This window comes from Podarcis erhardii (genome assembly GCF_964252035.2).
Source record: "Podarcis erhardii genome assembly, chromosome: 4".
Taxonomy (NCBI): domain Eukaryota; kingdom Metazoa; phylum Chordata; class Lepidosauria; order Squamata; family Lacertidae; genus Podarcis; species Podarcis erhardii.
The window spans coordinates 7683092-7710275 of NC_138508.1; the positions used below are offsets into that span (position 1 = coordinate 7683092).

A 27184-nucleotide genomic window follows, 5' to 3' on the forward strand; every position below is an offset into this window, starting at 1 on the left:
CAAAAAAGACTAACCCCCCCCTTTCCAATACTGTATTTTATTGGTTTTTACCATATTACATCACAATCTAAATAAACCAAAGCCATCACCGCACCCTCCATAATATTAATAAATAATAATAATAATAATAATAATAATAATAATAATAATAATAATTTATTTATTTATACTCTGCCCTTCCTGGTTCAAAAACCAGGCTCAGGGCGGCTAACAACAAATTTAAACACTTTAAAACACAATTATAAAAGCAGCATAAAATGTGGTATAAAAACGTGAATAACAATAAAATTCAAAAATCAATTAGATAATCCCCAGGGCTAGCTGACTGAATATTCTTTTGTCCCTCCCCCTGCTTCCCTCCGCCCCCACTCGATTTCCTCTACATTCTGAGATTACATTTATCTTTACATTTACAATCTTCTCAAATCTTCCCTCAGATACTTTACATTTTAATCTAGGCATATTATCATATCTTTTTTGAGCGATATTTTACCATATATTCATCAAAATATTCCCACTCCTTTTTTAATTTTAATTTTTAATTTTTGATTTGATTGGTTTCTTATAATAGTTGTTAGTTTTGCCAGAGTTAAGTATTCATTTGGTTTACAAATCCATTTCTATTTCAAACCCATTTTTAAATTATTGATATTTTCAATGTCTCAAAAAAGACTATTTATGTACGTCACTACTGCAGCCCATGTTTTGTTAGCCCCAAAATGGAAAACCAGCGAGGTCCCAGCTAAAGAAGGATGGCAACAAACTGATGAAATATGTGCAGCTTACAGATTTAACATACAGAATAAGAGAACAAAAAGAACATACATTTAAAGAAGACTGGAAAATGTTTACTGAATATGTGGGTGGAAATTGTGTACATTTAAAAACACTGGCAGCACTAAGATAAATTCAACAGTGTAAATCAGTTTTGATGGATGTAATAATGGAATGCGGAATGGTTTAGTTCATGTAAAATATGCAGGGATGTACGGTAAGCAAAATGAACCACGGAAAGAGAAGAAGGGAAGTCATTGGTTTAAGATTGTTAAAATGAATATTTTGAAATTCAAAAAAATAAATAAAAATGATTTATTATGAAGGCAGGTATCTGAAGAAGTGTGCATGCACACGAAAGCTCATACCAATAACAAACTTACTTGGTCTCTAAGGTGCTATGGGAAGGAATTTTTAATTTTTTTACCCTGCCCCTATTGTTAAGGCTCGGTACCAAGGAGGGATTGGTATTGTTCTCAGCAGGAACACGGGTGGCCCTGTGGTCTAAACCACTGAGCCTCTTGGGCTTGCCGATCAGAAGGTCTGTGGTTCGAATCCCCCCGACGGGGTGAGCTCCCATTGCTCGGTCCCTGCTCCTGCCAACCTAGCAGTTCGAAAGCATGTCAAAGTGCAAGTAGATAAATAGGTACCGCTCAGGCGGGAAGGTAAACGGCATTTCTGCATGCTGCTCTGGTTTCTGTCACGGTGTTCCATTGCACCAGAAGCGGTTTAGTCCTGCTGGCCACATGACTCGGAAAGATGTCTGCGGACAAATGCTGGCTCCCTTAGCCTGAAAGTGAGATAAGCACCGCAAACCCATAATTGCCTTTGACTGCACTTAACCATCCAGGGGTCCTTTACCTTTTACCTTTATCTTGATAGGGACACGGGTGACCCTGTGGTCTAAACCACTGAGCCTCTTGGGCTTGCTGATCAGAAGGTTGGCAGTTCGAATCCCCGCGACAGGGTGAGCTTCTGTTGCTCTGTCCCAGCTCCTGCCAACCTAGCAGTTCCAAAGCACACCAGTGCAATTAGATAAATAGGTACCGCTGTGGCGGGAAGGTAAACAGTGTTTCCCTGTGCTCTGGGTTTCGTCACGGTGTCCATTTGCACCAGAAGCGGTTTAGTCCTGCTGGCCACATGACCCGGAAAGCTGTCTGTGGGCAAACGCTGGCTCCCTCGGCCAATAAAGCGAGATGAGCGCCGCAACCCCAGAGTCATCTGCGACTGGACTTAACCATTGTTATGTACTGAGTTGAATAGGATCCAAAATGCAGCAGTCTGATTGGTCCTAGATCAATGCAGCAGTCTGATTGGTCCGCAGGAGCCACCCAATCCAGCTCTAGGTGGAAGTGAATCCGCAACCTGATCGGCCTACAGGAGAATCCTGGAATTAGCCAATCACGTGGGGCCCATTGTGTAAATAATGTATATAAAGCAGATATTTTGGGGAAACTTTCATTCCTCACTACTATGAGCTGAATAAAGAGCATGAAATCCACACTCGACTCCGAGTATATTTCAACCATCAAGGGACCCTTCACCTTTTCTTTACCTTTTGTTCTCAGCACTGAAGAATGGCTACCAAAGGTTGGAGGAGGAGCTGCCCATCTTTGAGGACCTGGAAGGAGCAGCCCGGGGGGTGATGCGCCTACAAGATGTCTACTCACTGAGCGTGAAGGGCTTGGCCAAAGGGAAATTCCAGAGGGTTAGCAATGCTCCGCTTCCGGACGTCTACAACCCCAGCCAGGATTTCTCCCTGTCCGCCGATGACTGTTTCCATATTGGCAAGGTGAGGGGGGCAGGTCAGTGGTTTCCAATGGGGCCAGTAACAGACCCCCTGGAGGTCAGTGGGATTACCTGGCAGGCATGCTAAGAGGCAAGGGGTTGCTAGGGTTGTGCTGTGTGAGCTATATTAATTGCAGTTTAACCCTCTAGGCACCCAAGTGTGTAGGTTAAAAACCCCATCCTTGCCAACAAATTAAAAGCATAGGAATTAGGCTGCAAAATTACGAATTAGCTACAAAGTTGGTGCTGTGGGTTAAACCACAGAGCCTAGGACTTAACAATCAAAAGGTCGGTGGTTTGAATCTCTGCGACGGGGTGAGCTCCCGTTGCTCGGTCCCTGCTCCTGCCAACCTAGCAGTTCGAAAGCACATCAAAGTGCAAGTAGATAAATAGGTACCGCTCCGGCGGGAAGGTAAACGGTGTTTCCGTGCGCTGCTCTGGTTCGCCAGAAGCGGCTTAGTCATGCTGGCCACATGACCCGGAAGCTGTACACCGGCTCCCTCGGCCAGTAAAGCGAGATGAGCGCCGCAACCCCAGAGTCGGCCACGACTGGATCTCATAGTCAGGGGTCCCTTTACCCTTTACCTTTACTAAACTGGTTCTCCCTTTTTCGCCCTGCTTAACAAAGAATCAGGCAGCAACTCCCCCCCCCCAAAAAAATTGTTTATTCATTTTATAACACAAATAGACAATACAAACAGAAATACAAACAATACAAACAAATTCTTGTCTTATCCTTATTTTTTCTAAACATTGTTAGGTGAGCTTCCCCAAGTCCCCCTATCTGATTTTCATTTTACCTCATCTTTAGCAGTTTCATATATCATAATTTTTAACCATTTTTTTATCACATTTACTTTTACCATAAAAATCTTCACATTTTATCACTTATGAATAATACTATTTTAAAATATGCTATCTTCTAACCCTACAACCTATATCTACTTCCAAAGCTATTCTAAGATTTAAATATTAACATGTTTTTTCAGATATTCTTTAAACAAGAATCAGGCAGCAACTTGGGGGTTAAGTTTAAAAATATATTTTACAGTGGTACCTTGGTTCTCAAATGCCGAAAACCCGGAAGTAAGTGTTCCGTTTTTCGAACATTTTTTGGAAGCTGAACGTCCATTGTGGCTGTCGGCTACTGTTTCCAGGGCATCTGCACCAATGAGAAGCTACGCCTTGGTTTTTGAACATTTTGGAAGTCAAACGGACCTCCGGAATGGATTAAGTTTGGTGCTTTTGTTTTTGCTATTTATTTTGCATTTTTCTTTTGGAGGCTTTTTTGGTTAATTTGTTTTTGTGACTGTGTGGAACCCAGTTCAGCTACCAATTGATTGATTGATTGATTGATTGATTGATTGATTGTGTGCCTGCGGAAATGGATAAAAGCCCCCCATCCAAACAATGACTATCATCAGTGCAGGTAAGAAAACAAAATATCATCTTCAATACTGTCTTATTTATTTCATAGTACAGCACATTGATTATTGCTTTCATTTTATGTATCAGTGGTCTCATTAGATAGTAAAATTCATGTTAAATTGCTGTTTTAGGGGTTGTTTTTAAATGTCTGGAATGGATTAATCCCTTTTGCATTACTTTCTATGGTAAAGCGCACCTTGGTTTTGGAACGCTTTGGTTTCGGAATAGACTTCCAGGACGGTTTAAGTTTGAGAACCAAGGTACCACTGTACTTACTTAAAATCTTGCATTGGTTCACGGGAACGGCAGCAGTAGAAATTATGCAGGCAAAACTCCTCATCTAGACAGTGATTTCGCAGGTTAAAGTGGTCCCAAGTTCCTAAGGGCTTTCTCTTACCGTTCCTGGTTTCTTCCAGGTTGCCTACGACATGGAAGATTATTACCACTCCATTCTGTGGCTGGAGGAGGCCGTGAGGCTCTTCCGCGTTTCCTACGGGAGCTGGAACACGGAGGACGAGGGGAGCCTTGAAGATGCTCTGGACCACCTGGCTTTTTCTTATTTCAAGGTAAGACAGGGTGCTGCAGGAGGACACATTGAGCTGCTGCCTTTACCGAGTCGGACTCTCTGTCCATCTAATTCAGTACTGTCTGCACGGACAGGCAGCAGCTCTCCAGGCAGGGGGGATGCCACACTGGAGATTGAATTTGGAGCCTGCCTCATGAACGCAGATGCGCTGACACCGAGCTACAGTCCTCCTGCACAACTCCCGCTCATCCTGCACAACTTCCACGCTGATTCTGTGTGGGAATGTTCAGGGAGGCTGGAGAGGATATATTGTTTATTAATGTCCTTCCTAACTTGCCTTGCAATGACAAACCTAGACAGCATCTTAAAAGGTAGAGACATCACCTTGCCAACAAAGGTCCGTATAGTTAAAGCTCTGGTTTTCCCAGTAGTGATGTATGGAAGTGAAAGCTGGACCATAAAGAAGGCTGATCGCCAAAGAATGGATGCTTTTGAATTATGGTGCTGGAGGAGACTCTTGGACTGCAAGAAGATCAAACTGATCCATCCCTAAGGAAATCAGCCCTGAGTGCTCACTGGAAGGACAGATCCTGAAGCTGAGGCTCCAATACTTTGGCCACCTCATGAGAAGAGAAGACTCCCTGGAAAAGACCCTGATGTTGGGAAAGATGGAGGGCACAAGGAGAAGGGGACAACAGAGGATGAGATGGTGGGACAGTGTTCTCGAAGCTACCAGCCTGAGTTTGACCACACTGCGGGAGGCAGTGGAAGACAGGAGTGCCTGGCGTGCTCTGGTCCATGGGGTCACGAAGAGTCGGACACGACTAAACAACAACAACAACAACAACAACAACAACTTGCATTAGCGAGTCCCTTTACTTAGCAGAGTTTACATTCCCTGAAGGAATGAGCGCCGGGTGTGGAGCACACTTCCACCCGCAGACAAGCCACAGCTGTCTGAACATCATTCCCTCAGCATTCCCAACCTTTGGCTTTCTCAGTGGTCTGCAGTGCCCTGTCTGTGACTTTGGTCTCCTTCGTCATACATTGTTCAGGGGGAAAGTGGCGCGGTGGAAACAGGTCCCAAAATAACTTTGTACCACCACCCCGATCTCGTGATTGGAAGATGTGTAAAGGGCACAGTCCAAAATGTATCTGACTAGTTTTGCATATTGTGCTAATAAAAAGAGCCTCAGCAGAGCTAGCTGGCAGCTTGCTTGTGCACAGCTCACCTGCATTACCAACTCCTGACTCACACCCTTCACTTCAATTCCCCTTTTAACGCACAGGGGGTAGTTGGTTGCAGGCTTATGTAAGCCTCTCGCTATCATACAATTCAGTATTGAATTGTATGTTCCTGGTAAGTTCCCTTATTGTCCCTCTTAAAAAGAATAAACACACGACAATCTTATTTAAAGATATTTAAAGAGAGAGGGTGCTGCGTGCCTTGTCCTTTTTTTGTCACCTGGACAGGTAAGGTTACAGCCACCTCTAGTCACATGCAAAGGAAGTATACCCCAGCAAGGAGGAAACAGGAAGTTTTCGACTGGCTGGACCAAACATCGCCTTGCATATCCACTCTAGGAAAACAAGGAATGTTGTACTTGACTGCTACTTACTTACATCCCACATTCTGCACAAGACGATTCACTCAAGGAGGCGAGGAGGTTGGGATAATAATAATTTATTATTTATACCCTGCCCATCCAACAGGGCGGGTGCTGCTACCAAGAAGGCCCTCTGCCTGGTTCCCTGTAACTTGGCTTCTCGCAGTGAGGGAACCGCCAGAAGGCCCTCGGCACCTGACCTCAGCGTCCGGGCTGAACGATGGGGATGGAGATGCTCCTTCAGATATACTGGGCTGAGGCCATTTAGGGCTTTCAAGGTCAGCATCAAAACTTTGAATTGTGCTTGGAAACGTACTGGGAGGCAATGTAGGTCTTTCAAGACCGGTGTTGTGTGGTCTTGGCGGCCACTCCCAGTCACCAGTCTAGCTGCTGCATTCTGGATTAATTGCACTTTCCAGGTCACCTTCAAAGGTAGCCCCACGTAGAGTGTGTTGCAGTAGTCCAAGTGGGAGATAGCCAAAGCATGTACCACTCTGGCAAGACAGTCTGCGGGCAGGGAGGGTCTCATCCTGTGTACCAGATGGAGCTGGTAGATAGCTGCCCTGGATACAGAATTGACCTGCGCCTCCATGGACAGCTGTGAGTCCAAAATGACTCCCAGGTTGCGCACCTGATCCTTCAGGGGCACAGTTACCCCATTCAGGACCAAGGAATCCTCCACACCTGCCCGCCTCCTGTTCCTCAAAAACAGTACTTCTGTCTTGTCAGGATTCAACCTCAATCTGTTAGCCGCCAAACATCTTCCAACCGCCTCCAGACACTCACAGTGTGCTGTTTCCCTCTGCTGTCACACTGGTGGAACTCCCTGCATGGAATATTCAGCTTGCCTGGCAATGGAAGACTGAATTTTTGACTTGGGACCCTGGGTGACTCTTGACAGCATGCCCTGACTCCCTATGGACCATCTTTCATCCTTCTCTCCTTAAGTCTAAATCAGATGTTCCTCTGAGCATGTGTAAAGTGCAGCCCTCCCCATTCACTGAGTAAGAATAGCCTCCACACACACACACACACACACACACACACACACACACACACACTTTGCTTTCATGTCAGCTTGAGTGTCTATTTCCCCCCAGAAATCTAACTTTTTGCTCTCCCCCCTCTTCATTTTTTAAAGGCAGGAAACATCTCTCATGCCTTAAGCCTTTCCCAAGAATTTCTTCACTACGGTATGTGCTTCTTGTCCAGATCCTGTCAGACTGAAGAATGTTACTTAGTCACTCCAAACATCAAGCTTTAAAGGATTAGACGGGCTCCTCATAAATTGCACAATCATCAGTGGCCCTTCATAACTAGGGGGGAAACAGTTTCTGTTCAAACCAGCCAGGGCATTTTCCTCCCAGGGAGTAAGGGATTCTGGATTGAACACGGGGAAGTAAATATCAGAGGAACATTAAAATGAGGTGGGCGTGTAAACAAAAAAGTACTGCCCCTTTCATAGCCGTGAAAATGGACTTTCAGCAGATACGACTTGTTTCCTACTGAAATTCGCTACACAACTAAGAACCCTCCATTTGAAAAAGGAGCAGCGATTCCACATTTATTCTGGGTTACCTAACTGGAAAGTAATGCTGTCTCCTGGTAATGATTTCGTGTATCAGTAACGGACATTGAAATCATCTCTCTCTCTATTGCAAAGATTCTCAAATAACTTTGAGAATCAGAAGGTAAAAGGGAGCTGGCTGCAGCCGGTCAAAGACCCACCTAATTCTACCCCCTAAATTGATTTTTTTATTTTATTGTTATTCACGTTTTATACTGTATTTTATGCTGTTTTTTGTAGCATCAATTAAGTGCTTTAAATTTGTTGTTAGCTGCCCTGAGCCCGGTTTTCTGAACCGGGAAGGGCGGGGTATTAATAATAATAATAATAATAATAATAATAATAATAATATTGCCTGTACATAAACCACCAGAGCTGCTAGCTTTTGAACCACAGCCTCTAACTAACAGCCGTTCACTTAGCAGGTGATTGTGCTCAGTTTCTTGCCACGAAGCTTTTCGGCTGAATTCAGCTGCTGTTAAAAGTACAAGAGCATGACAGACTCACTCACAAATTTATTGACAGCTGCACACATTATTATAGCTAGGAAGTGGAAGGGGCAAGCAGAATATAAAATGGAAGAATCGTACAAAGAGGTTTGGGATATAGCTATTCATGATAAATTAACATGTGCCAGTAAGGTAAGACGGGGAATATGCAGGAGAAATGATTTTGAGGCGGTATGGAGGATGTTTGTAGAATTTTGTACTCTTAAAACGGAAAGGGGTCAAACCATGACAAGAGGTGTTGAAATTTTGGGAGGTTGGATAGTTGCAGTGGAATGGTCTCAGTGGTGGGGTGCACATTTTTATTTTATTATGATTATTACTTTGTCAAAATAAAATAAAATAATGGGAAGTACAAGAGCAGGCCAGGACATTTTTTACAGTCAGTTGGCAACCCACCCACAAAGTGATCAAAAGACAACAACCCAAAAAAATTAAAACAAAGCAAAACCTTTGTTTCAATGTCATGCTCATTACTTACCATACTTCAGTACTGCTCTGCATAAGTGCCAACACCCTGGGCCTCTGGGTGCCCAAGCACCCACAAAATTCCTCATGACCGGACACCCACAAACTTCTATGCCAGGGATATTCACGCTGCATGGCCCCCCACGGCCGCAGGGCCCCCACGGCCGCAGGGCCAAGTTGGCACGGTCATGGGGCCAAGTTGAAAAGCTACAAATAATTAAAACCGGGTTGCCAACTTTTTCTTACTGGCTCTGCTCCTTTGCCTTCCTAAACATGGGCGACCGCTTCATTTCTGCATGCTAGATGGCTATTAAAGGGGCGGGGGGGGGCTTTTAAAAATGTATATCCACTTTTGGATTCAGACCACCTGTTATCTCAACCAGATCCAAGCAACAAGAGGATGGCAAGGAATGTCCTCAAGTACGAGAAGCTGCTGCTGGTGAACCCCAAGAGTGGCGAAGAAGGGGGGTCCCTGCAGAGGCCAAACGTGACCCAGCTGGAGACCAGAGATATTTATGAGAAGCTGTGTCAGACTCTGGGGTCTCAGGTGGGGCCGCAGAAAAGGCACGGAATCCAACCTTGTTGTTTTGTTTTTACGAAATAGTGACAAACCCCAGCAGTGTTAGGATGATGTTAGCAGACAGGTGTTGATTGTGGACTGAGCATCGATGTGCCTTCCATGTCCTTGGGATAGAAATGCCAACATTGCATTGGGAATCTGATGAGCTTTTAAATGCCATATTTTTCGCTCTATAAGATGCACCAGACCACAAGACACACCTAGCTTTTGGAGGAGGAAAACAAGAAAAAAAATATTCTGAATCTCAGAAGCCAGAACAGCAAGAGGGATTGCTGCGCAGTGAAAGCAGCGATCCCTCTTGCTGTTCTGGCTTCTGGGATAGCTGCGCAGCCTGCATTCGCTTCATAAAACACACACACATTTCTCCTTACTTTTTAGAAGGGAAAACGTGAGTCTTACAGAGCAAAAAATACGGTATATAGATAACACCAATGATCTGCTTGTGATATCTGAGGGACAATTTTGCAATATAAAATGACTCCCAGGCTGCGCACCTGGTCTTTCAGGGGCACAGTTACCCCATTCAGGACCAGGGTGTCCTCCACACCCACCCGCCTTGCCCCCCCAAAATAGTACTTCTATCTTGTCAGGTTTCAACCTCAGTCTGTTGGCCACCATCCCCCTTCCAACCGCCTCCAGACATTCACACAGGACATTCACTGCCTTCACTGGTTCCAACTACTGGGCTAGGGCCTTTTGCCTATAACTTGGTGCAATAGACATTGACCTATTGATGTTGGTTGGTTGGTTGGTAGGTTCCCTTGCGTCACCCTCTCTCTCTGGTCCTCCTCCAGCCATCCCAGTATCAGCAACAACACCTCTACTGCTCCTACGAGACCAATGGGACCCCCTTCCTGATGTTCCAGCCTCTGAAGAGGGAGATTGTCCACCAGCAGCCCCACATCGCACTCTACCACGACTTCGTCAGCGATGCCGAAGCGGAGAAGATCAAGGAGCTTGCCGCTCCACGGGTGAGCAGCTCAGGGGCATTGGGGCGTCAGGAAATGGAGTCTTGCGGGGCCGGCCCATCCACGAGGCAGACTGAGGCAGGCGACGGAACTGAAGGGGCAGGCCTGCTGCGGAAGTGACTGCGGCAGCGGTTTCCAGGTTCTGGTGGGACCTCACAAAAGCCCTGCGAGATCTTGCAGGGCTCTAGCAATATCTTGCCAGAGCCTGGAAGGCGTGTTATGCGGCAAAACGGGATGGGTCACTCCTGGGCTCTTGTGTCATTTTTGTTTCCCCCCCCCCCCAAATTTTAAAATTAATTTTCCAAATTTATAACAAATACAACATAATGCGATAAACAAAACATATAAGAGGAAAAACAAACATATAAAATTTCTTCCAGTTAAAAATCCAAATTAATTTCCATTATTAAATGACTTCCTCGAATCCTTCCCAACGGATTTTCATTGAATCTCATTTTAGCAATTTTCCAATATTCACTTTCAAATAAAATTAACTAGTTCAAATTACTAACTTCCTTTCTTTTCATCATAATCTCTTGCCTCGTTGGCTTCAGGCTACAAGAAGGGAGATTCCAGCTAAACATCAGGAAGAACTTTCAATGGTAGAACGGTCTCCCTTGGGAGAAGGTGGACTCTCCTTCCTTGGGGGGTTTTAAGCAGAGATCGGACGGCCATCTGCCATGAATGCTTTAGCTGAGATTCCTGCATTGCAGCGGGTTGGACTAGATGACCGCCAGGGTCCCTTCCATCTCTAAAATTCTACAATTCTGTGAATACCAACATTAATAATAATATTGATTGAATTTATATACCGCCCTATACCCAGGGGTCTCAGGGCGGTTCACAGAACAAGATCAATATAAAAACCACAATATACAGTGAGGGAAAAAGGTATTTGGTCCGCTGATAATTTGCCTGTTTGCCCCCTGATAAAGCCTTGGTCATGGTGGCAGTTTTGGAATCTGCTGGTTTGATTCATAGAATCATAGAATCATAGAATCATAGTTGGAAGAGACCACAAGGGCCATTGAGTCCAACCCCCTGCCAAGCAGGAAACACCACCAGAGCACTCCTGACATACGGTTGTCAAGCCTCTGCTTAAAGACCTCCAAAGAAGGAGACTCCACCACACTCCTTGGCAGCAAATTCCACTGTCGAACAGCTCTTACTGTCAGGAAGTTCTTCCTCATGTTTAGGTGGAATCTTCTTTCTTGTAGTTTGGAACCATTGCTCCGTGTCCACTTCTCTGGAGCAGCAGAAAACAACCTTTCTCCCTCCTCTATGTGACATCCTTTTATATATTTGAACATGGTTATCATATCACCCCTTAACCTCCTCTTCTCCAGGCTAAACATGCCCAGCTCCCTTAGCCATTCCTCATAAGGCATCGTTTCCAGGCCTTTGACCATTTTGGTTGCCCTCCTCTGGACACGTTCCAGTTTGTCAGTGTCCTTCTTGAACTGTGGTGCCCAGAACTGGACACAGTACTCCAGGTACTGAATGCTTCTGTCGACAGGTGTCTTTTGTACAGGTACTGTAACGAGCTGGGATTACAGGTAAGACCTCTCCCTTATAGCAGGTGCTTCTAATCTCAGCTCAGTTACATACAGTGAAGATAGCAGGTAGCCTGACATCTGGCTGGTTGATAGGGGATCAAATACTTATTTCACTCACTATAATGCACATCAATCTCTGACTTTTGTCTTCTGGGTTTCTGGGTTTTTTCCTGTTGTTATTCTGTCTCTCACAGCTACGATAAACCTACCATTAAAATTATGGACTGGTCATTTCTTCGTCAGAGGGCAAACGGGCAAATTTAGCAGGGGATCAGATACTCCCCCCCCTCACTGTATATAATCAAAATAAAAACAACAACCCAATAACACCCCCCCCAAAAAAAGAACTACATTTTAAAAAGGCATAGGATGTCAATAAGATCAACCAAAGACCTGGTTGAAATGGGACATTTTTGCCTGGCGCCTAAAGGTGTGTAATGAAGGCGCCAGGTGAACTTCCTGGGGGGGGGAGCATTCCAGAGACGGGGAGCCACCGCAGAGAAGGCCCTGTTCTTGTGTTGCCACCTTCCAGACCTCTCAAGGAGGAGGCACACGAAGGAGGGCCTCAGAAGGTGATCTCAGGGTCTGGGTAGTTTCATATGGAAAGAGGTGGTCCTTGAGGTATTGTGGTCCTGAGCCATTTAAGGCCTTATAGGTCAAAACCAGCACTTTGAATTGGGCCCGGAAACTAATCGGTAGCCAGTGCAGTCAGACCAGGATCAGTGTAATGTGCTCAAATAAGTCTTACTCTGGTGAGTAACCTGGCCGCTGAATTCTGCGCCAGCTGAAGTTTCCAAACCATCTTCCGAGGCAGTCCTACGTAGAATGCCTTGCAGCAGGGGTCAGCAAACTTTTTCAGCAGGGGGCCGTTCCACCGTCCCTCAGACCTTGTGGAGTTCCAGACTATATTTTTTTGGGGGGGAATGAACGAATTCCTATGCCCCACAAGTAACCCAGAGATGCATTTTAAATACCGTATTTTTCACCCTATAGGGCGCACCGGCCCATAGGGTGCACCTAGGTTTTTTGGGGGGGGGAAATAAAGGGGGGAATTATTTCCCCCCCCCCCCAGGTGCGGGGCTGGGGCGTGGGAACTCCCGTCGGGCTCCCAGGGCTTGTGGATAGCAGCCTGCATCCTGAAGCCTGGGGTGTGAGGGGGTTGGTGCGCACCGACCCCTCTCGCTCTCCAGGCTTCAGCGAAAGCCTGCATTCGCCCCATAGGACCTGAAGGAGCGTCTCCACCCCCATAGTTCTGCCCGGACGCTGAGGTCCAGCACCGAGGGCCTTCTGGCGGTTCCCTCATTGCGAGAAGCAAAGCTACAGGGAACCAGGCAGAGGGCCTTCTCGGTAGTGGCACCCGCCCTGTGGAACGCCCTCCCACCAGATGTCAAAGCGATAAACAACTACCTGACATTCAGAAGACATCTTAAGGCAGCCCTATTCAGGGAAGTTTTTAATGTGTGATATTTTAGTGTTTTTGGGTTTCTATGGAAGCCGCCCAGAGTGGCTGGGGAAACCCAGCCAGATGGGCGGGGTACAAATAAATTATTATGATGATGATTATGATGACTATGATTATTATGATTATTGGACGCACACACATTTCCCCTTCATTTTGGGAGGGGAAAAAGTGTGTCCTATAGGGCGAAAAATATGGTAAAAGCACACATTCTACTCATGTAAGTAATAATAATAATAATAATAATAATAATAATAATAATAATAAATTTTATTTGTACCGCGCCCTCCCCTGCCAAGACTCAGGGCGGCTAACACCCAACATAAAAACAATTGATTGAAATACCACTTAAAAACAAGATTAAAATACAACATTAAAACATTTCAGTGGAAACAACAGTGTAAAAACACCAGGCAGGCCCCACAAATAACCCAGAGATGCATTTTAAATAAAAGCACACATTCTACTCATGTAAAAACACCCTGGTTCCCAGACCGTCCGCTGGCCAGATTTAGAAAGCGATTGGGCCGGATCCAGCCCCCAGGCCTCAGTTTGCCTACCCATGCCTTGCAGTAACCAACCTTGAGGTTACCAGTGCACTTGGCATTTATTTTGTACCTTGAGTGTCTCTCCTGCCCCTCTTCCTCCCATAGGAGCCAAAGGGCAGTTATCCTGGCCACAAACTTGTTTTTTTTTAACTGCTGCTGTGGTCGATGAGATTTTTGAGGCTTTCTCATGGGTCTCATGGGTCTCATTGATGAATGGTTAGTAAGTCCCCCAAGGACAACTAATAAATCATAGAATCATACAATCGTAAAGTTGGAAGGGATCCCCAAAGGTCATCCAGACCAACCCCCACAATGCAGGAACCGCAGCTAAAGAGTGCATTACCATTATGAATACAAATACCAGTAGTGCGTTCTAACCAGGTTAGTCTGCTGGAGAATTTCGTTCCCTCCAAATTTTGTTATACTAGCAACCCCCCCTAAAAATGGGGGGGGGCACCCCAGTTTGCATTCCCAACCCTACTTTGTTTTTTTAAATAATCTTTATTAATTTAAATTACACACATATACAAAGAATTTAGAAAGAATTTACAGTCTCACACTCCAAAAATAAAATTAAAGAAAAAAAAACAATTAAGAAAAGCAGGAAATACAGAAAAAAAAGAAAGAAGAAAAAGCAGATTTACATGCATAAAAAAATCTTAAACTTCCTAATTGATACTTAAATAAACACTTAAATAAAAAAGACTTCTGACAAAACGAGTCTTCCAATCATTCTCATTGTACTGTTTATACTGTCGTCGTTTTCCCCGCACAGTTTTATATTCTTTAATATTGTTTTAGAAGACATCTGAAGGCAGCCCTGTTTAGGGAAGCTTTTAATGTTTGATGTATTACAGTATTTTAATATATTTTTGGGAAGCCGCCCAGAGTGGCTGGGGAATCCCAGCCAGATGGGCGGGGTATTAATAAATTATTATTATTATTATTATTATTATTATTATTATTATTATTCCCATCTACTCCACAAACGGTATTTGTTGTGTTTACAAGTATCACTCAAGTTCTGCTAATATGGTGTGCCCAACCCTAATTTGAACAAGGGGGCAGAAAACTTCCTTTTTGGTTATTCAGATTCCTTCAGCAGCCGAGAGAATTAAGCTTAGAAATTGCCACCTCGAGACAGGATCGAGGAGAAGGAGGAAATCCTGCGGTCCAGCTCCTCTACACTTGGCCGAAACAATTCCTTCTCCATCCAACATCCCGGCCGGTTGCCTCGGCAACCGCGCAAACAGGCCCACATGGAGATTATTAACCTAATCCACGGCATGGGTGGGACATCGGTTTTGCGGTTCTCCTCCTTCCCAAGGCCAGACGGCACTTGGCTCTGGCTGCCAATCCATCACAATTCCTCTGGGCAGCTTCCAGACATCCTGGCATCTCGGCCGAGTGTGTCATCATGGCTGCAGTTCTCCAGGCTAGATGCCTTTCTGCCGGGTGCATTGCTCCTAACAACGGCCGAGGGCTGTTTTCCTTAACCAAATGCAAAAGACAAGGAGGTTGCCAGGAGGAAAAGGTGGGGCTTTCACCTATAACAGGTGTGGGGCCTTGTGGGAGCATCTTTTTTGGATGCCAAAGGCCCCTATGTTCAGTCTCCAATGGCAGTCTATCAGCCAGTAAAGCGAGATGAGTGCCGCAACCCCAGAGTCGTTCGCGACTGGACTTAATTGTCAGGGGTCCCTATTAATAGTGAAATAATTACCAGTGATATTTTAGGGAGCAGGCTAGCAGGCGGGGCCCATTACTTATATCTTAGGAGCCTACACAACACAAAACCCTGTCACTGTATGTAGGTTTTATTTTATTTGTTTTTTATCTTATATATTGGAAATGTACGTCCAGTTTTTAAATTATTATTCTTTATTTATATGTACAGTGGTACCTCGAGATGCAAACGGGATCCATTCCAGAGGCCCGTTCGCATCCTGAACAGAATGTAAGACATGACTGCGCATGCGCAGGTCACATTTCGCCGCTTCCGCGCATACGCGTGACATCATTTTGACCATCTGCGCATGCGCGAGCGGCGAAGCCCAGAAGTAATGCGCTCCGTTACTTCCGAGTCACCATGCAGCGCAACCCAAAAATACTTATCCTGAAGCGTATTTATCCTGAGGTATGACTGTAATTTTTATTTTCCATTTAATATTATACATTCACATCATCATCCACTTTATCTCCCTGCCTCTTTAGAGCCTATCGACTTCCTTCCCTCCCACCTCATCGCTTTCAAAATTAATCTTTATATCATTGCATTTTGTACATTTTCCAATTCCAGTTACACTCATTACAAAATAGCTCAAAATTTGAATAAATATAGAAAGGTAGAAAACTTCTCATTACAAGTCTTCAGACCACCCTGCTAGTGATGTCAATTGCTTACAATAGTCTTTCAGATATCGTATAAATTTACTCCAGTCCTTTTGGAATACTTGATTGTGCTGGTTTCAGATTTTTTCCTGTCAGCTTCACCAATTCTTCAAGGTCCATCATCTTCATCTGCCACTCTTTAATTAATTATTATTTTTAAAATACTTTTATAAGTTGTGCTTCTTTGTTTCTCAATTTGACCCTTTTACATGTTTTTGTATGTTTTATGGTATTTTATACGTTGTGATTTGCTTTTCCTTTCACTGATTATAGATTGGTAATTCTTTATTGTGGTTGGACTGTTTATTATTTGCTGGTATTTAATTTTACTATTTACTATTTGATTCTGATGGGTTGTTGAATGTTGCTTTGTTTGATATCAGTTGTTTATTTTAGAGTTATTGTGACTTTTATATTGGATCAGATTGTTACTATTAATGTTTGATGTTTTATTATGTTTTTATGTCTTGGAACCTGCCCAGAGTGGCTTCGGTAACCCAGCCAGATGGGTGGGGTATAAACGAAATATTATTTTAACTAATACTTGCTTGGTTATTTTACGTATTTGGGGCACTCCCACCACATGTGGAGGTATGTGCCTGTGGAGGTGCACCCTCTCCAGCATTTTGGTGAGATTCCTGGGCGTATTAGCGCTAGATAGATAGATAGATAATTTATTACGGTTGGAGAGCAGCTTATAAAACACACTTGGGGGTACAATCCCAGAAGGAAAACAAACATTTAAAACAAAATTTGACCTTTTCCTGTTAGGCAAAGATCATAAGACGCCAGATGGTCGCCAGATTCTGTGTACAGATCTGTAGGCGTAGACCATCCCCCGACTTAAACTAGTTCATTAAGAAAATCCCCAAACTCGGTTCCATGGGTGACTCTGGGTCATCTCTCTGCGGTAGCTTATTAGCGCTAGTTTTCTTGGTGCTAGGTACCACCTGCAGGTGAGTTTCAGAGTGAGTTCTTTTCTTTATGTTTATATGGATTTAAGGGGGGGGGGTTAGACAACATTCTGGTCCATTGAGTGGAATTCATCTCAGAGCCTATGTCATCCTCCCATATTTTTTTTTATTATTATAACTCAGCCAAACATCAGAACCGAAGCCCATCCTGTCTCCTTTCCACTCCAGATTTGACACTGCAACCTCTTGCGTTTTTCTCTCTGTGTTCCCCTCTCCAGTTGCAGAGGTCTGTGGTTGCTTCAGGAGAAAAGCAGCAGAAAGCGGACTACCGAATAAGCAAAAGGTAAAGTCTCTTGCTAGCAACACACAGAAATCCCAGGGAGTGAAGGAGCTGCATCGCTTGATGTACCAACGGAGCTGGCCCCCTTGTGAAATTTAGGGGTGCCTCCAGGGACACCCCACACTGTAGGGTTGAGGTTGCTAGCCTTTTTGTCACGTTTGCAGGCTAGCTCAATCAATCATTCAATCAATCAAAACATTTTATGCCCTAAATTCCCTTCAACCTTATGTTTTTGTTAGCAAGAATGCATAAACAATACTTTTCATGCAATATTATTTGCTGGATTTTATTGCGTTGTGATCTTCCTCAGTGGGTCGTGCAAACTGCTCTTCCGAATAAATACTTTTCATAGGGTCTTCTTCTTCTTCTTCTTTGGCGATCCCTCATAGCCAAGTAAGATTGTCTTCCATAAACACGGTTTTAACAATGTAAGTGACCGTGGAAGCAAATTCTGGATCCCCACATCCTTCCACAGTGGGGACATAGGTTTCCGGGTGGGAGTTGATCACAGTGTGGGATTTGCCAAGCGTGCCTTCCTCTTAGCACGTTTCTCCCTTGCGTCCTGAGTTCGAGCATCTTCAAAGCCCACGACACCTTTGGTAAAGGCTGTTCTCCAACTGGAGCGCTCGCAGGCCAGTGTTTCCCAATTTTTGGTGTTTATACTACATTTTTTTAGATTTGCCTTGAGACAGTCTTTCAACCTCTTTTGTTGACCACCAGCATTACGCTTTCCATTTTAAATTTGGGAATAGAGTAGTTGCTCTGGAAGACGATCATCAGGCATCCAAACAACACGACCAGTCCAACGAAGTTGATGTCGAAGAATCATTGCTTCGACATGGGTGATTTTTGCTTCTTCCAGTACACTGGCATTAGTTCGCCTGTCTTCCCAAGTGATGTGTAAAAATTTTCGGAGACACCGTTGATGGAATCTGTCATAGGCCGGGCGTGACACTGGGGATGAGTTTATGGAACCATTGGGACAGTGGTCCAAAAAAGTTTGGAAGCTGCTCCTAAATGTACATGGGCTTCTCCCAAAATCCTTTTTTCTAACTGGAGAGGCTGGGGAGTGGACCAGGCGTTCTGTTTGGTTAAGCTGCTACCTTCTGCATGCCAACCAGGTGTTCTGCCACTGAGCAAAGGAACCTGAGCAAGCAATCTAGAGGTGAATAGTTCAGGATCAGGCCTCCCATCTCCCTAGTACACTACAATCCAGGTTTCTATTCTCCTGCAAACTGCCAAAGGGCAGGATTTATAGCCAACAGCTGCGTTTATCATTCCAGGCTTCCGAGGCTGGGAAAAAATGACTTCATTGAGTCGTCTTGCAATGCAGAGCTAGATATGGAATTTCCACACAAAGGATGACGGAGACATAGCCTGCGGTTGCAAAGCAGCCTTGGCAAATATTTTCCGAGATGATCTCAGCGCCGGGTTTTGCAATCTGGGTTTGAGAGACCCCCACTGACCGCCGGAATTCCATTCTCTGCAGGGTGGGGGGCTTTGAATTATGGTTGGATGAATGAGCGATTAACTCTTCCCTCACCTCTGGCCCCGTTGGGAAAAACAGAAGGAGCTTGGCTTGAAACGGCAGTGGTAAAATGAACAGAATCGTATGCCAGTGAAGCTATTTTAAATCGATTAATACTCTGGCCTCATCTGCGCTATGCATTTAAAAGCAGCGCTGTACCACTTTAAATAGGGACGCAGGTGGTGCTGTGGTCTAAACCACAGAGCCTAGTACTTGCCGATCAGAAGGTCGGCGGTTCGAATCCCCATGACGGGGTGAGCTCCCGTTGCTCGGTCCCTGCTCCTGTCAACCTAGCAGTTCGAAAGCACGTCAAAGTGCAAGTAGATAAATAGGTACCACACCGGCAGGAAGGTAAACGGCGCTTCCATGCACTGCTCTGGTTCACCAGAAGCAGCTTAGTCATGCTGGCCACATGACCCGGAAGCTGTACGCCGGCTCCCTCGGCCAATAAAGCGAGATGAGCGCCGCAACTCCAGAGTCGGCCACGACTGGACCTAATGGTCAGGGGTCCCTTTACCTTTTACCACTTTAAATAGCCATGCCCCCCCCCCAAATAATCCTGCGAGCTGTAGTTTGTTTTGGGTTCTTTGCAGGCGTGCTGAGTCCTAGGGGCCAAGGCAGTTTCGGGCCCCTCAAAGTAGTTTTGTGAGCCCCCTCAATATTCAGGGGGCGTTTAGCCAGTACAACATCAGAGCATAACTGTCAACCGTCCCTTATTTGGCGGGAAACTCCCTTATCCCAGCGCCATGTCCCTCTGCTGTCCCTTATTGATGATGTCCCTTAAATTTCCCGGGTTTCAAAGGAAGCAGCTCCTCTCCCTCCCTCCCTCCCTGCCTGCCAGGGAGGAGGGAGGCTCCAACTGTGTTGCTTGGCTGCGTTGCTCAACCAATAAGGAGTCTAAGAACGATCAAATCGGTCACGTTGCCTGGGGACTCGCCTTTGCTCAGCGCTTCCCAGCAGAGAGGTGACGGTGGTTTTCCTTGCTGCATCCCCTTTGCTGGGTTGCTGCGCTGTGGGAACCACCGCTTGAGGCTTCATTTGGCTGTTGGCTGGGCTTTCTGCCTTTGGCTCGGAGGGGCTCAGAAGTTGAACATACCTGTGCCCAGAAAATCACTTATTTTGGCTGCTGATCCCTTATTTTCGAGGCTGCTGGTCCCTTATTTTCAAATCTGTAAGTTGACAGCTATGGTAAATATGTACAATTTTTCTGGCATTGTGCCTTGTTTAGTGCCTGGCTGAAAGACACCTTGGATCCAGCAATCGTGGCTTTAGATCGACGGGCATTGCTCTCATAAGGTCTCATAAGGTCACGACATTGTGCAACATCGCGAGGGGAAGCAGGACATTCTGGCATCAAATAAAAAACCGGGGTGGATCTACACACAGGGAAAAACCCTGCTACAATTAAGTCATACATTAGATCGTTATAACAAAAGGGGGTAAAAGCTATGTAAAAATCACATGGGAAAGTTTTGTGCTCTGCAGCGCCACCTGCTGCTGTGAGTTTATTATGTATTTAAAATGCTTCTGTGGTTTTTTTTTATTAATGTAGCTGAGTCCCAAGACAGCTTCTGTGAATCTGGGGCTGTCCCTGGAAAATAGGGACATTAGGAGGGTCTAAGCTTCATTAGATTTATAGTAAATCTACCCCTAGCCCTGACCTTCTTATCTCTCTCTTTCCCCACCCATACCCTACCACAACCGCACTTCTTCTTTTTCCTTTTTTTACAGTCATGGTAAATTTTATTTTATTTTATTTTATTTTATTTTATTTTATTTTATTTTATTTTATTTTATTTTATTTTATTTTATTATTTTATTTTATTTTATTTTATTTTATTTATTTTATTTTATTTTATTTTATTTTATTTGACAAAGTAATCATCATAAATAAATAAGAATAAAAAAATGTGCACCCCACCACCGGGACCATTCCATTGCAAACTATTCAACCTCCCAAAATTTCAACACCTCTTGCCCTGGTTTGACCCCTTTCCGTTTTAACAGTGCAAATTCTACAAACACCTTCCATATCTCCTCAAAATGCATATTCCCCATCTTACCTTAATGGCACATGTTAATTTATCATTAATAGCTATATCCCACACTTCTTTATACCATTCTTCCTTTTTATATTTTCTTGCCCCTTCCACTTCCTAGCTATCGTAATTCATGCAGCTGTCAATAAAATTGTGAGCGAGTCCTTTGTGGCCTGTGAACCTTCCACCCCATGGTAAATTGATAATAATGCTGCCTCTGGACTTTTGCTCAGCTTTAACCCAGGGATTTCAGTTATCTCCTTAAATGTCCTTTGCCAGAAAAAATTGTTCATATTTACACGACTGCACTTGAGCTCAGAAGTGCAGTTGTGTAAATATCATAGCTGTCAACCGTCCCTTATTTGGCAGGAAAGACACCGCCTCATTTTTGACATTTTTTAAGAAGAAAACCTAGTCTTATACCTGGAAAAATACGGTAACATTTTAAAATACCCAAACGTCTGCAGGTATCAAAGGTTTAGCCAGTACAACATCAGAGCATAACTGTCAACCGTCCCTTATTTGGCAGGGAAACTCCCTTATCCCAGCACCGTGTCCCACTGCTGTCCCTTATTGATGATGTCCCTTAAATTTCCCGGGTTTCAAAGGAAGCAGCTCCTCTCCCTCCCTCCCTGCCTGCCAGGGAGGAGGGAGGCTCCAACTGTGTTGCCTGGCTGCGTTGCTCAACCAATAAGGAGTCTAAGAACGATCAAATCGGCCGCGTTGCCTGGGGACTCGCCTTTGCTCAGCGCTTCCCAGCAGAGAGGTGACGGTGGTTTTCCTTGCTGCATCCCCTTTGCTGGGTTGCTGCGCTGTGGGAACCACCGCTTGAGGCTTCGTTTGGCTGCTGGCTGGGCTTTTTGCCTTTGGCTCGGAGGGGCTCAGAAGTTGAACATACCTGTGCCCAGAAAATCACTTATTTTGGCTGCTGATCCCTTATTTTCGAGGCTGCTGGTCCCTTATTTTCAAATCTGTAAGTTGACAGCTATGGTAAATATGTACAATTTTTCTGGCATTGTGCCTTGTTTAGTGCCTGGCTGAAAGACACCTTGGATCCAGCAATCGTGGCTTTAGATCGACGGGTCGCAGCCCTGACCGGCCTCAACACCCAGCCCCCTTACGCAGAATACCTGCAGGTGGTAAACTATGGATTGGGCGGGCACTATGAGCCCCATTTTGACCATGCGACGGTGAGTAAACCTGTTGCTGCAAAGTCCGGCAGGGCATGAAAGCAGTTTGATGCAGTGGAACCTTGCTTCTCAAACTTAATCCGTTCCGAAAGTCCGTTCCAAAACCAAAGCGTTCCAAAACCAAGGTGCACTTTCCCATAGAAAGCAATGCAAAATGGATTAATCCGTCCCGGACTTTTAAAAACAACCCCTAAAACAGCAATTTAACATGGATTTTGCTATCTAACGAGACCACTGATCCATAAAATGAAAGCAATAATCAATGTGCTGTACTATAAAGTAAATAAGACAGTATTGTAGATAAAAAAATTGAAAGTGTTTTGTTTTCTTACCTGCACTGATGACAGTCATTGTTTGGATGGGAGGCTTTTATCCATTTCCGCAGTCACACAATCAATCAGTCAGTAGCTGAACTGGGTTCCACACAGTCACAAAAACAAATGAACCGAAAAAGCCTCAAAAACAAAAACGCAAAATAAATAGCAAAAACGAAAGCACCAAACTTAATCCATTCCGGAAGTCCGTTTGACTTCCAAAATGCTCAAAAACCAAGGCAAAGCTTCTGATTGGTGCAGGCGCCCCAGAAACAATAGCCGACATCCACATCGGATGTTCGGCTTCCGAAAAACATTTGAAAACCGGAACACTTACTTCCGGGTTTTCAGAGTTTGGGAACCAAGGCGTTTGAGTACCAAGGCATTTGAGAACCAAGGTCCCACTGTATTTTCCGAGATGTAAACACTTGCATTTTTTGTTGGAAGCAATCCAAGTCTTTCTGTCTTTTAAAACTTCTCTTATTTATAATTATATTTATAATTATAATTAATTATATTTCCTGCTTCCCCTTGCCAAAAGCACAGTCCTAAACTCCACCTACACTTTAAAATTTAAACCGGTGTGTGTGTGTGTATTTATATAGTTTTTATTAAATGTAAATTGTACATATACAAGCATAGATTCTTAACTGAATACTTGTTTTCCCGTACAAATCTTTTTCCACCCGTGACTTCCCACCAGTTTGACTACAGAAGTTCTGCACTTGTAGGACAACTTGTAGTTATGCTCAGGTCTTGTGGTAGATAATCCCAGTTCTGGAAGTACTAAAACATTATGAATGCAACCACCTGGTGTTTCGTAATCAAGAAATTCTCTTTTCCCCAATGCAGTCGAGAAAAAGCCCCCTTTACAGGATGAAATCCGGAAACCGAATTGCCACGTTGATGGTCTATGTGAGTCTTCTTCTCTTTGCTGGGATCTGCCAAAGGATCTTGTGGTTTTGCCAGGGAACTCTGTATATGCTTCAAGAAGGATAGGGCTGCTTTTGTTTTTTGTTTTGTCATTCCATGGCTAAAACAGAAAGTTCCAAGCTTCAAACAGCTGGCCCAGTGTTTCTTTTCCAGCTAGATTTCTGCAGTGTATTTTCTAGGACAAGCGTGATTTGGGAGATGTTTTTGTGGGAGGGAAGAGTCACTGGGGCGAAGGGTGATTTGGAGAAGGGAAAAGAGGGTGAAGCAAACCTCCCCTGATATTTCTAAATGCTCATCACACCAGTCGAAGCAGCTAATATATTTAGTTTCTTTAATGGCAGTGAGGATCAGTTCTGCCCATTTTGCAAAGTAGCGAGAGGTGAGGTTACAGGGAACCAGGCAGAGGGCCTTCTCGGTGGTGGTGCCCGCACTGTGGACGCCCTCCCATCAGATATCAAGGAAATAAACAACAATCTGACTTTTAGAAGGCATCTGAAGGCAGCCCTGTTTAGGGAAGCTTTTAATGTTTAATAGATTATTGAAACCCAGCCAAAAGGGGTGGGGTATAAATAAATTATTATTGTTGTTGTTACAGATAGGTAGCCGTGTTGGTCTGCCATAGTCAAAACAAAATAAAAAAATTCCTTCCAGTAGCACCTTAAAGACCAACTAAGTTAGTTCTTGGTATGAGCTTTAGTTCTTGGTATGAGCTTCTTCAGTGTGTATCTGAAGAAGTGTGCATGCACACGAAAGCTCATACCAAGAACTAACTTAGTTGGTCTTTAAGGTGCTACTGGAAGGAATTTTTTTATTATTGTTGTTGTTATTGTTGTTGTTATTTGCATGGGGCTCCAACTCATGACTCTGAGATTGTCTCATGTTAATTGGATTTTTTTTATTGGAAAATTAATAAAAACGATTTTTTAAAAATATAAAAAAAGAGTCTCATGCTTTATATCCTAGCACTGCCATGTGTCTGGCAACCCACGTTGGAAGTGTAGATTTTGGTGAATTTCCTTGAAAATAGCTCCAAAACTTTCTTTTTCTGTGCAAAAAACAAAAAACTAACTCAGCATGGTTCTCCCTGTCCTCTTTTAAACACAACAACCCTGTGAGGTAGTTAGGCTGAGAGATATAGAGAACCACATATGCCACCTTGAGCCGAAGGATAACGTTGTCCCATTTCTTTTCCTGCTCAGCTGAGTTTGGTAGAAGCCGGAGGGTCCACAGCCTTCATCTATGCAAACCTCAGCATTCCTGCTGTCAAGGTGAGGTCTGTGTGTTGTGAACTGCAGAAAGAAGGGTTCTCTGGGGAGTGAAAAGAGGTATCAAAGGTAACAAGAGAGAGAGGAACAAGTCATCCACTTCCTTGCACAAATAAAAAAGAGGCGTCTGAGGCTCAAATTTATCATCCTCTCACCCCTTTGGCAGCTGTGCCAACACACCCCTTTGTGTTCAGGGGGCTGTCTGTTTTCATCAAATGTTTTTTTTTTTTTTTCAGGGAAACTGCCCCTCTGTGCATGCTCAAAGGAACGGGTTTGTGCATTCAGCTGGGGCCTGGGTTATTTCTCTGCAGACATGCCACGAAGGTTCTTGTTCCCTGGGGACGCGGGTGGCCCTGTGGTCTAAACCACTGAGCCCCTTGGGCTTGCCGATCAGAAGGTCAGCAGTTCAAATCCCCGTGACGGGGTGAGCTCCCGTTGCTCGGTCCCAGCTCCTGCCAACCTAGCAGTTCGAAAGCACGTCAGTGCAAGTAGATAAATAGGTACCACTGCAGCGGGAAGGCAAATGGTGTTTCTTTGCGCTCTGGTTTCCGTCACGGTGTCTCATTGCGCCAGAAGCGGTTTAGTCCTCCTGGCCACATGACCCAGAAAGCTGTCTGTGGACAAACGCCGGCTCCCTTGGTCTGAAAGCGAGATGAGCGCCGCAACCCCATAGTCGCCTTTGAGTGGACTTAACCGTCCAGGGGTCCTTTACCTTTACCTGTTTTCAACACGTTTTTTCAGGGAAACTGCCCCCTGTACATGCTCAAAGGAACGGGATTTGTGCACTCAGCTGGGTGCCTGTGTTGTAAACAAAAAATCTGCCCTGTTCCCCTTATGGGGTATCCAAGAGCCCATATAGAGTCCTTACGTACGTTCCCTATTAGTAGGAGAAAATAACAGAGGCCAACCAGAGAATATTGAGAAGCAAAGCAGCTAGTAAGCCTGATCTTTATTGATCTGTTGCAACAGGGTCCTCACTCACTACACGCCGCAGGGAGGAGGAACCCAGAACAATGGCATACAAGGCCTTATATAGACATTTTAAATTCCCTGCCCTGGAGCTCAAGACCACCCCTCCATACATCATACATACATCACAGAAAAGGTGGTCTACAGCAGAAATCTGAGTGACGTGTTTATCTCATCTGCCAGGTTACCTCTTTAATGGTCACTTGATTCGATACCCTGGGGAGCCTGGCCAGCCTTTTGTAGTGATAAATACTTAGTTCCTGAGCCAGCTTCACATCCTATTCATATCTTAAATGTGCCCTTAAGACAGGATTTGTGAAGGAAAAAGACAATGGGGAGGTTTCCCACTTTGACCTTGCAGAGAAATAATTGAGGTCAATTTGTTCAGGACTTTTTTTCCACGGGGGTTTCCAGATATGTGGTTTATATATTTATGTACGTGTTTGCTTGGTACATTTATGAACATTGATTACAGATCTAAGACCTTAAAATTCTTATCACACCTGCCACGCTGCTCAGTCTGGAGCCTGGGTTATTTCTCTGCAGACACGCCATGAAAATTCTTATTCTCTGGTCCCCTTTGCAGAACACAGCTCTCTTTTGGTGGAACCTTCGCAGGAACGGGGACGGGGACGACGACACCCTCCACGCTGGCTGCCCGGTCCTTGCCGGAGACAAATGGGGTAAGGGGCAGAGCTTAGGGTGCAGGAAGGAAGGAACTGACGGGCTAATTTCAGCCGTCAAGTTCCTACGAGGTTAGGAGGCTCACACAAAAAATGCCTTGCCGAGGAGCTCGGTCAATTTCACTGCTGTGCCATCAAAAGCTGGGAAGTGAAATAGACATGATTAATAATAATAATATTTTTTTTTATTTATACCCCCTTCCTGGTTCAGAAAACCGGGCTCAGGGCGGCTAACAAGAAATTTAAAACACTTAATTGATGCAACAAAAAACAGCATAAAATACAGTATAAAACGCGAATAACAATAAATTCAGAATTTAAAAATCAATTTAGGGGGGAAATCCATCCAATAAACATTAGATGATCACCAGGGCTAGCTGGCTAAATTTGTCCTATAAAATAATAAACAATAAATTACTATTATATAACAATAAATTATAAATTAGTTTTGACTTCAATTGTGGCGAGGGATGCCTAAAAAGGAGCGAACGTCCAAAATGTGACTCCTGGGCAGCATTAAGATAAATTCAAGAGCGTAAATAAGTTTTGATGGATGTAATAATGGAACAGTGGTACAGTTTTTGTAAAATATGCAGGGACTGATGATATGCCAAATGAGCCATGGAAAGAGAAGACGTCATTGAGATCTGAAGGATGTAAAAATGAGCACTGTACTTTAAATTGTAAAGCAGAAAATTTTATAAAAATTATATAAAAAATAAAATAAAGTGTGAACCTGGTTGCCCTCTCTTCAAAAAGGAAAAGACCCAGGCAGGGGAATTGCTATTTTTTTATTGTGTTTTCATTGCACAGGGCAATCGTTTCCAGTTATGCCGATATGTGGCA

The 27184-nt window shown here is 44.3% G+C and overlaps 1 protein-coding gene across 1 annotated transcript in view; it reads left to right on the top strand.

Moving 5' to 3' along the window:
* P4HA3 (prolyl 4-hydroxylase subunit alpha 3) overlaps positions 1-27184 on the top strand; it is a 36688-nt gene that overhangs the window by 6038 nt on the left and 3466 nt on the right. Inside the window, exons 3-12 of the mRNA XM_081860481.1 lie at positions 2343-2566; positions 4407-4556; positions 7265-7316; positions 9048-9211; positions 10039-10215; positions 17356-17420; positions 22015-22174; positions 23341-23403; positions 24621-24689; positions 26242-26338. Of these exons, the coding sequence (XP_081716607.1) occupies positions 2343-2566; positions 4407-4556; positions 7265-7316; positions 9048-9211; positions 10039-10215; positions 17356-17420; positions 22015-22174; positions 23341-23403; positions 24621-24689; positions 26242-26338 (1221 nt within the window). The remainder of the gene's footprint in view (positions 1-2342; positions 2567-4406; positions 4557-7264; positions 7317-9047; positions 9212-10038; positions 10216-17355; positions 17421-22014; positions 22175-23340; positions 23404-24620; positions 24690-26241; positions 26339-27184) is intronic.